Below are 12,775 nucleotides of genomic sequence, written 5' to 3'. Positions count from 1 at the left end.
TATGACCAGTCGACGCCTGGTACCGGCTATGACCAGTCGACGCCTGGTACCGGCTATGACCAGTAGACGCCTGGTACCGGCTATGACCAGTAGACGCCTGGTACCGGCTATGACCAGTAGACGCCTGGTACCGGGTATGACCAGTAGACGCCTGGTACCGGGTATGACCAGTCGACGCCTAGTGGTACCGGGTATGACCAGTCGACGCCTAGTGGTACCGGGTATGACCAGTCGACGCCTGGTACCGGGTATGACCAGCCGACGCCTGGTACCGGGTATGACCAGCCGACGCCTGGTACCAGTACCAGTATCGGTCGATGCGAATCACTGCTTATCATCCCGATCAATTGGGTCGAAATTAGCTGCTGATGTTCGCCTCCATCTTGTTTCTGGTTTAGGAAGTGTTTGGTCATGTGATGCAGCAAAGCATTATGGGATGTTTAACTGAAGCAGAAGCTGTGTCAGCACTGCTGTCTGGTTTTAATGGGTTTAACTGGTATTTTCTAAGGTTCTGGGTTTTTCCTCTGTGGTTTTTCTGCTTCTCTCGTCCTTTCAGCTGATCGATTTCATTTTTTGGCTGTTTTCCTCTTCGTGTCGCCGCAGCTCGTCAGCATCGGCTCCTCCTATAACTACGGAAACGAAGACCAGGCCGAGTTCCTGTGCGTCGTTTCCAAGGAGCTGCACAACCAGTCGTACGGGACCAACAGCGAACCCAGCGAGAAGGCAAAGGTGAAGCTGCGAGAATAAAACGTTCAAACTGCTTCACCACTGAAACCAGAACTCCCATCATGTTTTAAAGTCAGGCCAGGTGGTACAAATGCTACAATTTTTAAAAAACTTATCTATTATTTTATGCGGTTTGCAATCTGTGAAAGATGATTTACCAATAAAACTTCTTTGTATTAGATTTAGTTTTAAAAAGTGCTTTAAAATAAATGTTTTATTGAGTTATAAACGATATTTATCACAATAAAACATGATAATGGTAGCAACATTAAAAATAAGGTATTTAAAATGGTAACATAATGGCAATAATTTTACTAATTTAGATTTTTATCTCTATGGTGCAACACCAATATTTCATTATAAAATATTTTAAAATAAGAAAAATATTATAAAAATGCATTTTTATTAGAATAAGTTTCGGTTTACCATAAAGCTCGCTTATGATTCCTATATTTAAAAATGTTTGTTTAAAATAAGTAACCTTTATTTAATAATGGTTTATTTTTATCACAAACACGTTTCCACCTGTGTGAAGCTCCATATGTCTGTAATCTGGGTCACCAGGTGGATGGGTTCACCTGCGAGCCGCTCAGTTAGCCGCAGCGCTAACCTGTCCTAGCAGAGACGTTTTCCCTGCGTCGGCAGGAAGTGAGGCGGCCGCCGGGCTTCCAGGTGGAGCGGTCTGCCGGACGGGAAGAGCTCCATTTGTTTCCCGGCCTAATAATTATTGACGCGTTCGCTTAATGCAGGACGTGCTGAATCAGAGGCTGCTGCGCCGCGGCAAAGGAAAACACAGACAGACAGACAGACAGACAGACAGACAGACAGACAGACAGACAGACAGACAGACAGGACGCTCACTGCTCGGAAAGAGACAAGATTTTCATCAAAGTGAAATATTTCAACACTTTATTTCTTTTATTTTTTGTGTGAGATTCTAATTAAAGGGGCAGTGTTTTATAAAATCAACTTTTTTTAAATCTTTCGTGTTACAATGTTAAACCTGGAATGTTGCTTTAATTCACATCTACTAAATTTAATTAAGTTCGTTTATCTAACAATTCGCAACAAATATGGTCTGAAGGGTTTTTAGAAGAAAAAAAAAGCATACATGTTTGAGACATCCTTCAATCTCCATGGCAACCATTCAGCTGTTAAACGCCTGGATGGGCGTAGCCCCGCCTCCGAGGCTCCTCCAGACTAGCCAGCAGCAATTAGCAAACATCTGCTGAGCTCATTGCAGGAGCTGCTGCTCAGAGCGACGCTGGTAAAAAACGTTGTTATTGTGACAAACGTTTATAATTTGAACCTGAGATTTTCCATTGTATTTAAGCCATAATCATCAAAACTACAAGAAATAAAAGATTGAAACATTTAACTCTGATGAATCTCTTTTGCCAGTTTTATATTCAGAAATGGGGGAGAAAAATATAAAAATCCTATTTTTAAATTACTTGTAATTGAGTTAAAAGACGTTAAGATTTTTACCTTTAGATTGTTTAACTGGTATTTTCTAAGGTTTTTTCTCTGTTTCTAGTGAATCTCTGCTGTTCACATTGTGTAAAATGTTTAAAGTGACTAATACTGCATTTTAAAACGCGTGGAAAATAAAAAGCCTAGTTTTGAATGTCTCTGTGCGCAACACGAATAACCGAGAGGCTTACTTCAATTTCAGAGTAAAAGGGTAGAAGTAAATTTTTAAATACGATTAAAAATTAACAAGCGACACAAATATAGCTGCTCTTCTCTTTTTTTTTTATCAGATATTTTTCTTCCACAACGTTTTGCTGCTTCTGAGGCGATTCGGGTCAGTTTTAGTTTTTACTTTCATTTGTGTGTCTGAAACATTAAAATAATAACTTACTGGCACTAAAAAAAGTAATAAACTAAAAATAAAACGGTCCAAAAATACGGTCAAATTAAATTTAAAAAATATATATAATAAACTGGTTTTATAAAAATAGAAATAAAAAATGTAAAATAATGTAAAGAATAAAAATATAAAAAAACTTTTTTCTTATATTTCAGTGGATGGAAAAAATGTTTCTGCTACTGAAGATAAAACTCAGATTATTTCATTAGCAGTTTGTTTTTGTTGATGGTTATTTTGGTATAAAAACATTTATACCAAAATAACTGAGGTCCATGTATGGAGCTATATTGGGGCCATAAAGTTTTAAATAAATAACCTAGTACAATGTTAGAAATGCATGAAAATTTAAATTAAAATAAATTTAAAAAAATACTCCAATGGGTTGCTGTGGTTGCGCAGGGGCGAAGCACGACCCACGTATTGAAGCCCTAGTCCTAAAGGCGGTGGTCGCAGGTTCGATTCCCGTCCTGGTGACATTTGCCGCATGTCTTCCCGTCTCTGATTGCCCTCTTTTCCTGTCGAACTACTTTCAAATAAAGGAGCCAATTGTTGACAGTTTACAGTTCATGCAGGGCCGGACGATAAATCAATAAGTGTGATCAGTAGATAGGATGGAATATTCAAGGTTGGTAGCTTCAACTAACTCACTCGCTCTTTGGTTGCCTAGCAACAACCTGCTGGGAAACTTCCAGCAGTTTGGCATCATGTCAGATATTTAAAACAAATCAATAATAATTATCGATATCGACTGATATGAAACCTTCATATCGTGATAGTTTTTCAGCCGTATCGTCCAGTGCTGGTTTTCTGTGAAATCCTTCGTTTCACCGTCGTCTCTCCAGGTTTTTGATCGTCTTTTCCTGCGTTTATTTAACGCGCTGCTGTGTCTGTCTGCAGATTCTCCAGGAGCGGGGATCCCGGATGTGAGGTGGACTCAGTATTAGGGGCTCCAGGTGTTTTCATCATATCTGTGGAACAGCGTTGAGCACAAACAGAGTTTTTGGGGGGCGGTGTGCATTTATTCGTCTTCCCTCCACTTTTGTTTTTATTTCTTGATGTAAATAAGTCTGTTTACTGACAAGTTGTGCCTGTACATTTAAACTGGACCTTTTTTGCTTTTTTTTGAATTGGCAGCAAGTATTTTTTTTCTTTTTATCTGAAAGTGAGGAATTGTAATCGACTGTTTTATGCTATAAAATATGGCCGCCATCATATAGGGCCAGCGAGTCACTCAGGGTCATCTATGAGTTTCTGTCTGTCACCTGGAGGCTCTAGTAAGGGATCAGTTTGGCTTTTAACACCAAGTATGACAGGAAATCAATGCTTGGAGGGTCAAGAAGGGAATTTTGAACCATGAAGAGCTAGTTCAGCCTGTTGGACGCTAATCAGGCGTTTATCCAAAGATCTCAACTCTTAGTCTGAGCTCACCGGGTCCCAGGGATTATTATTCCACTCGTTATTATTATCAACATGAAAAAAACTGAGGAGTGGCTGCGGAGGTAAAGGGGCATTACACCTAAAGCTCCCCTCTCACATCAGGATCTCCACACGCAGGTTAGAAACCGTCATCAGGTCCAGATCCATTGGTGAGCGTGGGCCGGTAGGACGCCGTTTGTTTCTTAAAAATTATTTTTCCTTTCTTTGTTTTTGATTTTTCTACTTTTTTTACTTGTATTTTTGACCTCAATTTGTTTTTTCACCAGTGTTCTTTGGATTTATTTATTTTGTGTACTTTGTTGTTTTATTTAGATAATGCCAGTTTTAAAAAAAATTCAAATCTGATTTAAATCATCTTATTTAAAAGAAAATAAATTATTCTGCGTCTGAAATAGTTTTTACAGTTATCTGTAAAATTTGTATTGATTATTACAGACTAACAAAACTACTGAACACCCAGTAGCTATTATATTATAACAAAAAATATTGTTATAATGTAAAGCTATTAAGCTTTATTAATTAAAGCTATTAATTACAATAATACGTTTTTATTTATAATTCCCTTTACCTCTTGAGATGTCAAATGCCACAATAGTCTAAAAACAAAAAGTTACAATAAATATTTAAAAATATAGCAAAAAAGAAATATCTTAAGACGGTACTGTCTTATGTTTTTTTATTTTATTTAATGTAATCAACAAGCTAGCGCTAGCTAACCAGTGAGGCTAACGAGCTAGCCTGCAGCCTGCTGCTCTACAGACTCGTTAACTTCAGTTTTCAGCCGTTACCTTGATGAATTATTTTAAATCTTTTTTTCTTCTTTTTTTTTAGTTTTTCACCGGCCCATTCCTGCACAAATGGATCAGAACCGACTCGGTTTCATTGCTAAACGTTTCAGTGGTGGAGATGTAAGAGTTTTTTTGTAGCAAACTTTTAACTGTTTGGTTTAGAAAAATTTAAATTTTCCATCATTTTTAAATGAACTGCCAAAAAAATTTAAATGTGAATTATTTTATGCAACATTTCATTAAATTTTTTTTATTCAGTCCAGCAGTTATTAACCTGTTTAGGAAAGTGACCGTAAATGTTCTCACTCCAGTGATTTTAGATTTTTTTTAGTTTGTTTTAGTTTTTACGGGGATTTTTTTTGGTTTTTTTTGGACTGGAAACATGAAGGACTTCCTTCATATCAAGATCATTTAGTTTCCTGTAAATAACCCAAACTCCTTGGTATTTAACTCTTTTAAGGACAAAGCTGCACGTTTTGTACACTGTATAGAGAAGCGACTTCGGAGGGAAGCTGTTTCTACTGGATCTTTGGTTAAAAACTAGAAAACAAAATGAAGCGGATCGTTAAGTTGCTGAAAATGGATCTTTCTCTGAGACGTTTTGATAACCAATAACAAAGCTCAACTTGGCTGGCTATGAAATTGACTGTTACATTTAAAAACATGTTTTTCCTCTTCTCCAGTGTGATATTTAGCATTTTGAATTATCAGTTTCCAAACAGGATTAGCAGCACTAGCAGTGGGAGACACTGTGCACTCTGCTTACAGCCTGTAATGTTGTAAATACTGCATTTTAGACACTTTTTTAAGTTGTTTCAAGTTTGACCTGTTTATTTTTTATATATATAAATATATAGGTTGGATATTTCATTCACAAATAATCATTTAGTGTTGCCTTTTCTCCCCAGTGACCAAAATCCAATGTCTTATGTGTATTTTAGACATTGATCTTCGTGTCAGGGACAAGTAAACATTTCTTAATGCTGGCACACGTTGTACATAGACTCACAAACCTCCATCTAATCACACACACGCACTCGATTAAACCAGTTTTTATATCGTCAGGACGAGTATGGATGCATGTTTTATTGAAGTAGATAAATATATATATATGTATAAACACACAAGGGCTTTTAAAGTGTAAAAGTTGGGACGTGCAGAGAGGTTTTAATCAAAGTAGACTGGATTTCCTGCCAGAGCTAGGCTATGTTTACATTCGCTGTAGTATTCTGAAGCCTTCCAGTTCACGTCTTTGCACTCCGCTCGCTCACGTTAACCGACGTAGCGACCGACATCCACACTCCTCTGCTGACCGTTCCCTACAGCCACCCTGCAGGACCTTCACCGAGGAGGTTTGGTCCAATGTCTGCTGCAAAATACCTCGGAACACATGAAACGACGCTAAAATGACTTAAAAGTAACTTTTTGGAACGCACGTCTACTTGTTTTACGTCAGTAATTCCTTCATATTGATAAAAAGTCGTAGTTTCAGTAGCGGATTATTTCACTTGTGGTGAAATGTTTTGTAAAAACATGAAATAATCTGCCAGTGGAAGTAGAACTTGGTTGCTAGGCGACAGGCTGGGCGTTGCTGAGGTTGCTAGGTAACGGCGAAGGTAGAACTAGAACTTTCTCTAATCAAGCTCCTATTGGTCAAAAGTTACTTTATAGGTTTGTTTTGCCTTATTTGGAAAAAATAATTTATTTCCATTAACCCATAAAAACTTTGGTTCAGTTTTTCTCTGGAACCGTCTGATTCTCCCGTTAAGTTTTACTGTGTTTATCGTAAAATAAGTACTAGTTTTAAGTGAAATCTGCATTTTTCCCACATTATTTCCACTGTGGGTATTCATGCCTTTTGAGATATATTTGGTGAAATATTAAAAATGCAGTTTAAAGCATTAAGTAAATGCTTGGTGTTGATAAAGTAACACTGATTTGCAGATGGTCAGTTATGTGAAAAAAACGTCTTGAATCATTAGTTTCATCAATATTAAGGAATTATTCACTTAAAACAAGCTCCTGTATTTTGCTGAAAAATTACTTAAGTTAGTTTTTCTTATTTCAAGTGTGCCAAGATATTTTCTCTAGAAATTAGACCAAAACTGCCTGGTAAGATTTTATGTTTTTGCAGTGTAATTTGTTTTCCTCTGACAGAAACAAACGTCATGCGTCTCGTTTTTCCCTCTGAGCTAAAGCCGGTAAGGTTTATTATATCTTTAGTGATTTAAAAGTTTGTGTTTTTGGTTATATGAAATCATTTGATGCATTCTGCTCAGGGGTTATTGAAGCTGTCACATGTAACTTTTGTAAAAAGTATATTTTTTGTACGCATTTGTTGAAACTGTCACTGTGTTGTGACAGTTTGGTGTGATACAGGTTTAGCTCCTCTGCCTTCTCCCAGCGCTAACTGGAGGCAACCAATCAGAAGCAGGAGGCGGGTCTTAGCGCTGTCTATCAATAACAGTGGAAAAATTGTTTTTCTGCAACAATGAGTTGGCACATTTAAATGTCACGTTCTCTAGGTTGATTGACAGCGCTAAGCTCCTCCTCCTGTCTCTGATTGGTTGTTTTTAGTCGGGAGTGGCACGTTTCTTCAGACGGCAATAATGGTTCAGAGAGGAGATCAAACATTTCGCAGATTTTCTGACAACATGGTGAAAGTTTTAATATGTAAAAGTATATATGTTTTAGGAAAGTTACGTACTGCAGCCTTAAGCCCCGCCTCCTTCAGTATCCAACATTAATAATCATTCATCTGATGGACAAACTTATCAAATCTGTAGCTGAATATTTTTAAGTGCCCAGTTTGTTTTGCATTGGAGTCACAGACACCGTAATGCATGACTGACCGTCACCGATTCCAGTCAGTGGGAGTGAAAGTGTCATTTCTTCCTCCAGCTAGTCGCTGCATCATGGTTCTCATATCACTACATGGAGCACTTCTATATGATCTTATGCAATGTTAATGTACAAACTAAGTATGATGGGATTAAAGATGGATCTATATGGTCTTGCATAAATAAACCCAATAAAAAAAGTTGTCATTTATTACTGTCTGTGTATTTTTATTTCTCAGAATCATCTGCAGCTTATATCTAATACTTGTTTGTTTTTTGGGGGGTATAACTGGCAACAAAAATTTGGTTTGTAAACTTTTTCAGTTTATAAACGCATCAACCAAAAGGATCAATAAAAATCAGATTCAGTTGACATAAACCTTGATGCAGAAATGGAGTCAAATACTGAAGAAACAAACTACCTGTTTTTAAATTGCATTTGAAAGTGGAGAATAAAATTTGAACTGTTAAACTGACCTCAAAACGGAAGAGCTTCTGATCACTGCTTCTGTTTTCTCAGGTTCTAATGCGAATTTTAACATATTTGTTTCAATTTTATTTATTCTATCTTCACAGTTTTGCTTTACCAACTTATTAAAAATTAAACTGTTGCACTTTTAGCTCCAGTTGTATTGAGATTAGTTTCCATCTGCTGGATCAGGGATCTGGAGCCATAATTGGCTCTTTGGATCACTTGGTATTTAAAATAACATTTTGAACTAGTTTTGTTTTTTGCTCTCTGCCCAAATGAAATAAAAAACCTGGTATATTTGGTCTGAAACAGCCACTGCTGGCTGGTTTTATCATCGCATTCACTCGTTATTCCCATTTTATTTTTTTGTGACTTTTTGTATTTTTGAAAAAGCAGACTGCTAAAATACACCGTTCAGTGGGAGATGAAGATGAAGTTGAATTTTTTTTTATCACACTTTGTCCCTTTTTTTTTGTCATAATGTAAGGCCACATAATTTTAATTTTCACTCAGTATACAATCTTGTTAATGGTATTATGAATTTATCATATATTTCATATTAAAACTGTTCACCTCACTGGAAATGTGAATAATTCCGTTAAAAATAGATGCAATACTGTTTCAAGTTTATTTATTTGCATCAGGATGAAAAAATCCCGAGGGGAGTTCTCGTATTTCACGCATGAAGTGGTTAATCAGTGACGCATCACTAACATTGTGGCGGTAAATGGCGACCTCTAGCGTCATATTGTTGAAATTCGTTTTAAGGCCATAGTAGCCTGAACTAAATGCCTGTTTAAATGTAAAATCATATTTAAAACTCTGTAATACGTAGGGTGGTTATGGTATGTTGAATTATGCGTCGTTCAGAAGTGAAAGGTGTTTTTTATAGTGAACGCGTCACCACATGTTTTGGTTGGTGTTTTACAGGAGTTTAACGGTATGCGGTCAAAGACGACACACGGAACAAGATGGAAACCTTCCAAGCTCTAGCAAAGAAACACTTTGCGCCTTTTTGTTGACTGATCAGACTGAAACCCTTTACTCGACATAAAAGGTTGAACATTTTACAAATGTATACGTCAACCATGTCGAATACAAAATAAATATAATCCCTTATGCATTTTATTATCTACAAAATTAAAGTTGGTATGAATCATTATGTATTGATGTATATATTAAACTGCCGCAAAAAATATGAGCGAACAAGCAACAGCCTTTTAGTCGTCCTCTGTTTGGATAATAATAATAATAAAACAGAACAAATGAGGGGGAAAGCGCTCCTGGAGGGAGTATTTGAACCGAACCGGAAGTGAGGTGCGGATGACTGCGTGGTGTCGCTGTTTGAGGCTCGACTCGGAGCGGGTGGATTTTTTCGGGAGGGAAACTTTATCGGGTTTAACGGGATCCGAGCTCCATTAATTCATTTCGCTTAATTAGCAGAGCCAGTGCAGCCGTACTGAGAGAGGTAGGAAGCGACCCTGATGGCTTTTATCTCCGCTTCTTTGTCGTGTATCGTGATATTTTCGCCCCCTTCACTTTGCGCCATTTTCGCTAGTTTGGTAACGCATAAATGTGCGCCTTTCAGCTCTTTGTCTTTATTCTTTAACGCTTTGCGACATGTTTAAATCCTCGGTGATTTTCTTCCTATGTTTTCCAGCAAAACGGGGTTATAAACGGGTTTTTACGCCGTGTGGATGGCAGTGATTACTTTCCGCTCGTCCTAAATGGTCTAAATCAAGTGCAGTTGCGCATTTTTTGTGCTGCATCAGGCCGTGGCAGACGCTAACTGCGCCAGCGCCTGTTGGGTTGTAGCTCAATTCTGGCGCACATGAGTTAGCTTATCAAGCTAACAGGGTAGCATGCTAATCAATTAGCATTGGCGGTCAGTTTGTGAGCGTTTTAGGGTAACTTTACCTGGACAACACAAGTCAGTGAGTTAAAAACTCAAACTGAACACCAAAGTCAAAGTATTTTGTCTGTTTTTATGCTCCAAACTTGACGGAAAACACTTCCAGTCCAGTTCTAACCACCGGCTAACTTGGCTAGCTTTCCAGACATGGATAAAAACGCTGCTTTCGGCCATTCTCAGCCTGAAAGCCAATAAAAAACCGCCAGTTTTTAACTTTAACAACAGTGAAGCTTTGTATGAAGCTAGTAGACGGCGTGCTGATACTTTGGAGTAACTGTTAACATTTTGTTGCTACTTTATCTTCTTTAACCGCCGTTGCTATAGAGATGGCGACATGCCATCGGAGCATAGTAATTTAATGTTTTGAACGGACTTGAAGCAGACTGGCAGGACATCAAATGAAATCAAACTAAATGTATCCGGGTCTCATTAAAACATCTAAATGGACACACAGATGTAAATATGTACCAAGTAGTAAACTTTAAAAGCCACTGGAATATGTTCATCAAAACATATAAATCTTTAGGCAGTTTCTCTGATCTGTGATCAGATATTTAAGTAGTTTGATGTTTTTGTTATAAATTAAAAGTATAAAAACTAAGAGTCAACACTCAAACCAGCACTATTTACTTTAAGGATGCACCAATATTCCCTTTGAGCCGGTTCCAGTGTAGATTTATTTCTTTTTCTCCAAGGAGAAAATTGTATATTTTGTTTAAAGAAACCAATTAAAATGTAGAAGCACAACCTTTCCAGTTTTATTGGACTCAAAAGATTCATAAAATCACGTTATTGTCCTCACTTAATGCTCTTTCGTTTATTCATTTGAGATGATTTTACATCCTGCTCCTACTTTTTACTCTTGTTAAAGTTGCTAATAATTATTTCTTTTCATTTTCTTTCCAGGAGTCTAAAAATGTCAGGCATTGCATTGAGCCGGCTTGCACAGGAGCGCAAGGCATGGCGGAAGGACCATCCGTTTGTAGGTCCCTCTCAGAAAACTCACCTGTTGAGTTTCATGTTCTGATTCGTGTTAAATCTGGTAAATGTTTCTCTTTTTCCAGGGATTTGTAGCCGTTCCAACAAAAAACCCAGATGGAACCATGAATCTCATGAACTGGGAATGTGCTATTCCTGGGAAAAAAGGGGTAAACTCTCCTGTTGTTGTTACTCAGTAGACAATTCCCACAGGAAAAACGTTTTTATCCTCCTGTGTTGGTTGCATGAATTATTAAACCGTTCTTTTATTTAAAACTCGAGGCTAACAATCATCAGACGCAGATCAGTGAATGTTTCTGTTTCCAAATGGACGAAATCTGCTGTAAAAATGTTCCGCCCGCGTCCTGCTGCCGGACTAACGGCTCCGTCTCTTCCCAGACTCCGTGGGAAGGAGGTTTGTTCAAACTGCGGATGTTGTTCAAGGACGATTACCCGTCATCGCCTCCAAAATGTGAGTCCTGCGACCCGCCGTGACCCTGCAGGAGCTGAAGAGCCAGCAGCAGAGCGCCCGGCTGTTTGCTCTGAGATCCAGACAGAAATTTAAGTTTTTGTTTGCAAATTAACAGAATTTTTAAAAGTTCAACAATTATTACATTTCAAGGTTCCTAGAAAGTCAGAAAGTTATTTTAAATAATTTCCATTCTGGGTATTTAAAATTGAAAATCACCATAGAAACTTATTAGATTTATTTTTTTTAATACTTTTTTAAACAGAAAATAATCTGGAATAGGTTTGAGTCTGGAAAATTTTGATTTTCCTGTTTTGCTTTCATTATCTTAGTTAGGGATGCAAATACTTTGTTTAGTAATCAAATATTCTTTCAGGTAATTTTCCAGCTTTTAGTAGTTTGATATGTAATAATCCTTAGATTATTATAATTATTTTATGGTTTCATGAGTCACTTTTTAACGAAAGTCACTTTGAACTGAAAGACGTTGTTAAACATGCAGGATTGGAGCTGAACGTTTCCGGCTGTAAAGCGTTTTGTTCTCCTTCCAGGTAAATTCGAGCCGCCGCTCTTCCATCCCAACGTTTACCCGTCAGGGACGGTATGCCTATCCATTCTAGAGGAGGACAAGGACTGGAGACCCGCCATCACAATAAAGCAGGTCAGGACTATTACCACAAACATGAGTATTAACATCCTGAATATTTAAAATCGATTATTCCTGCTGTTTAGATCTTATTAGGTATCCAGGAACTCCTAAACGAGCCAAATATCCAGGATCCAGCCCAAGCAGAGGCGTACACGATCTACTGGTGAGCAGCTGAACTTCAGTCTGAACCCTTTATTAAACATCGTTTGAGCTCAACGTGCTTTAGATGATAAAAACAAGATGAAAAACATCAGATTACAGCAGCAAAATGAGTGAAAAGGTTCTAATCCAGACTAAATCTAATGTGTTTATTTTGAATCAAAAGCAGCTCCAACCAGCTGCGTTTAGTCTGGATTTGGAGGAACTCAGAGTTTCAGCCGTTTGTTTCCTGGAAGTTTGTCCCAGATTTGTGGCTGATAGAAGCTGAATGCTGCTTCTCCATGTTTGGTTCTGGTTCTGGATGCAGAGCAGAACCAGAACCGTCAGACCTGAAAGGTCTGGACGGCTGATTCAGCAGCAGCAGATCTTTAATCTGTTCAGTGATTCTGATGGGGTGGTGGTCCGGGTGGTGAAGGTCTGGGTGGTGAAGGTCCGGGTGGTGATGGTCCGGGTGGTGGTGGTCCGGGTGGTG

The 12,775-nt window shown here is 38.0% G+C and overlaps 2 protein-coding genes across 4 annotated transcripts in view; both read left to right on the top strand.

Annotated features, from left to right (window-relative positions):
- The window catches only part of LOC103481065 (BTB/POZ domain-containing protein KCTD5), a 17,665-nt gene extending 13,836 nt beyond the window's left edge, over positions 1-3,829 (top strand). For both annotated transcript variants that reach the window (XM_008436322.2, XM_008436323.2), the window contains 2 exons: positions 604-729; positions 3,497-3,829. In XM_008436322.2, the coding sequence (XP_008434544.1) occupies positions 604-729; positions 3,497-3,526 (156 nt within the window). In that variant the 3' untranslated portion in view covers positions 3,527-3,829. The remainder of the gene's footprint in view (positions 1-603; positions 730-3,496) is intronic.
- A 5,628-nt stretch (positions 3,830-9,457) lies between these two features.
- The window catches only part of LOC103481064 (SUMO-conjugating enzyme UBC9-B), a 5,697-nt gene continuing 2,379 nt past the window's right edge, over positions 9,458-12,775 (top strand). Inside the window, exons 1-6 of one of the 2 annotated variants that reach the window (XM_008436321.2) lie at positions 9,458-9,604; positions 10,955-11,030; positions 11,113-11,196; positions 11,426-11,498; positions 12,047-12,156; positions 12,228-12,307. In XM_008436321.2, the coding sequence (XP_008434543.1) occupies positions 10,965-11,030; positions 11,113-11,196; positions 11,426-11,498; positions 12,047-12,156; positions 12,228-12,307 (413 nt within the window). In that variant the 5' untranslated portion in view covers positions 9,458-9,604; positions 10,955-10,964. Of the gene's footprint in view, positions 9,605-9,650; positions 9,712-10,954; positions 11,031-11,112; positions 11,197-11,425; positions 11,499-12,046; positions 12,157-12,227; positions 12,308-12,775 lie in introns of those variants that run through there. The other variant, XM_008436320.2, reaches the window with a different exon arrangement.

The sequence above is a fragment of the Poecilia reticulata genome, linkage group LG19 (assembly GCF_000633615.1).
Source record: "Poecilia reticulata strain Guanapo linkage group LG19, Guppy_female_1.0+MT, whole genome shotgun sequence".
In the NCBI taxonomy this organism is placed as follows: domain Eukaryota; kingdom Metazoa; phylum Chordata; class Actinopteri; order Cyprinodontiformes; family Poeciliidae; genus Poecilia; species Poecilia reticulata.
The sequence above is the reverse complement of the archived record's forward strand: the minus strand, read 5'-3'. Positions and strand labels throughout refer to the sequence as shown.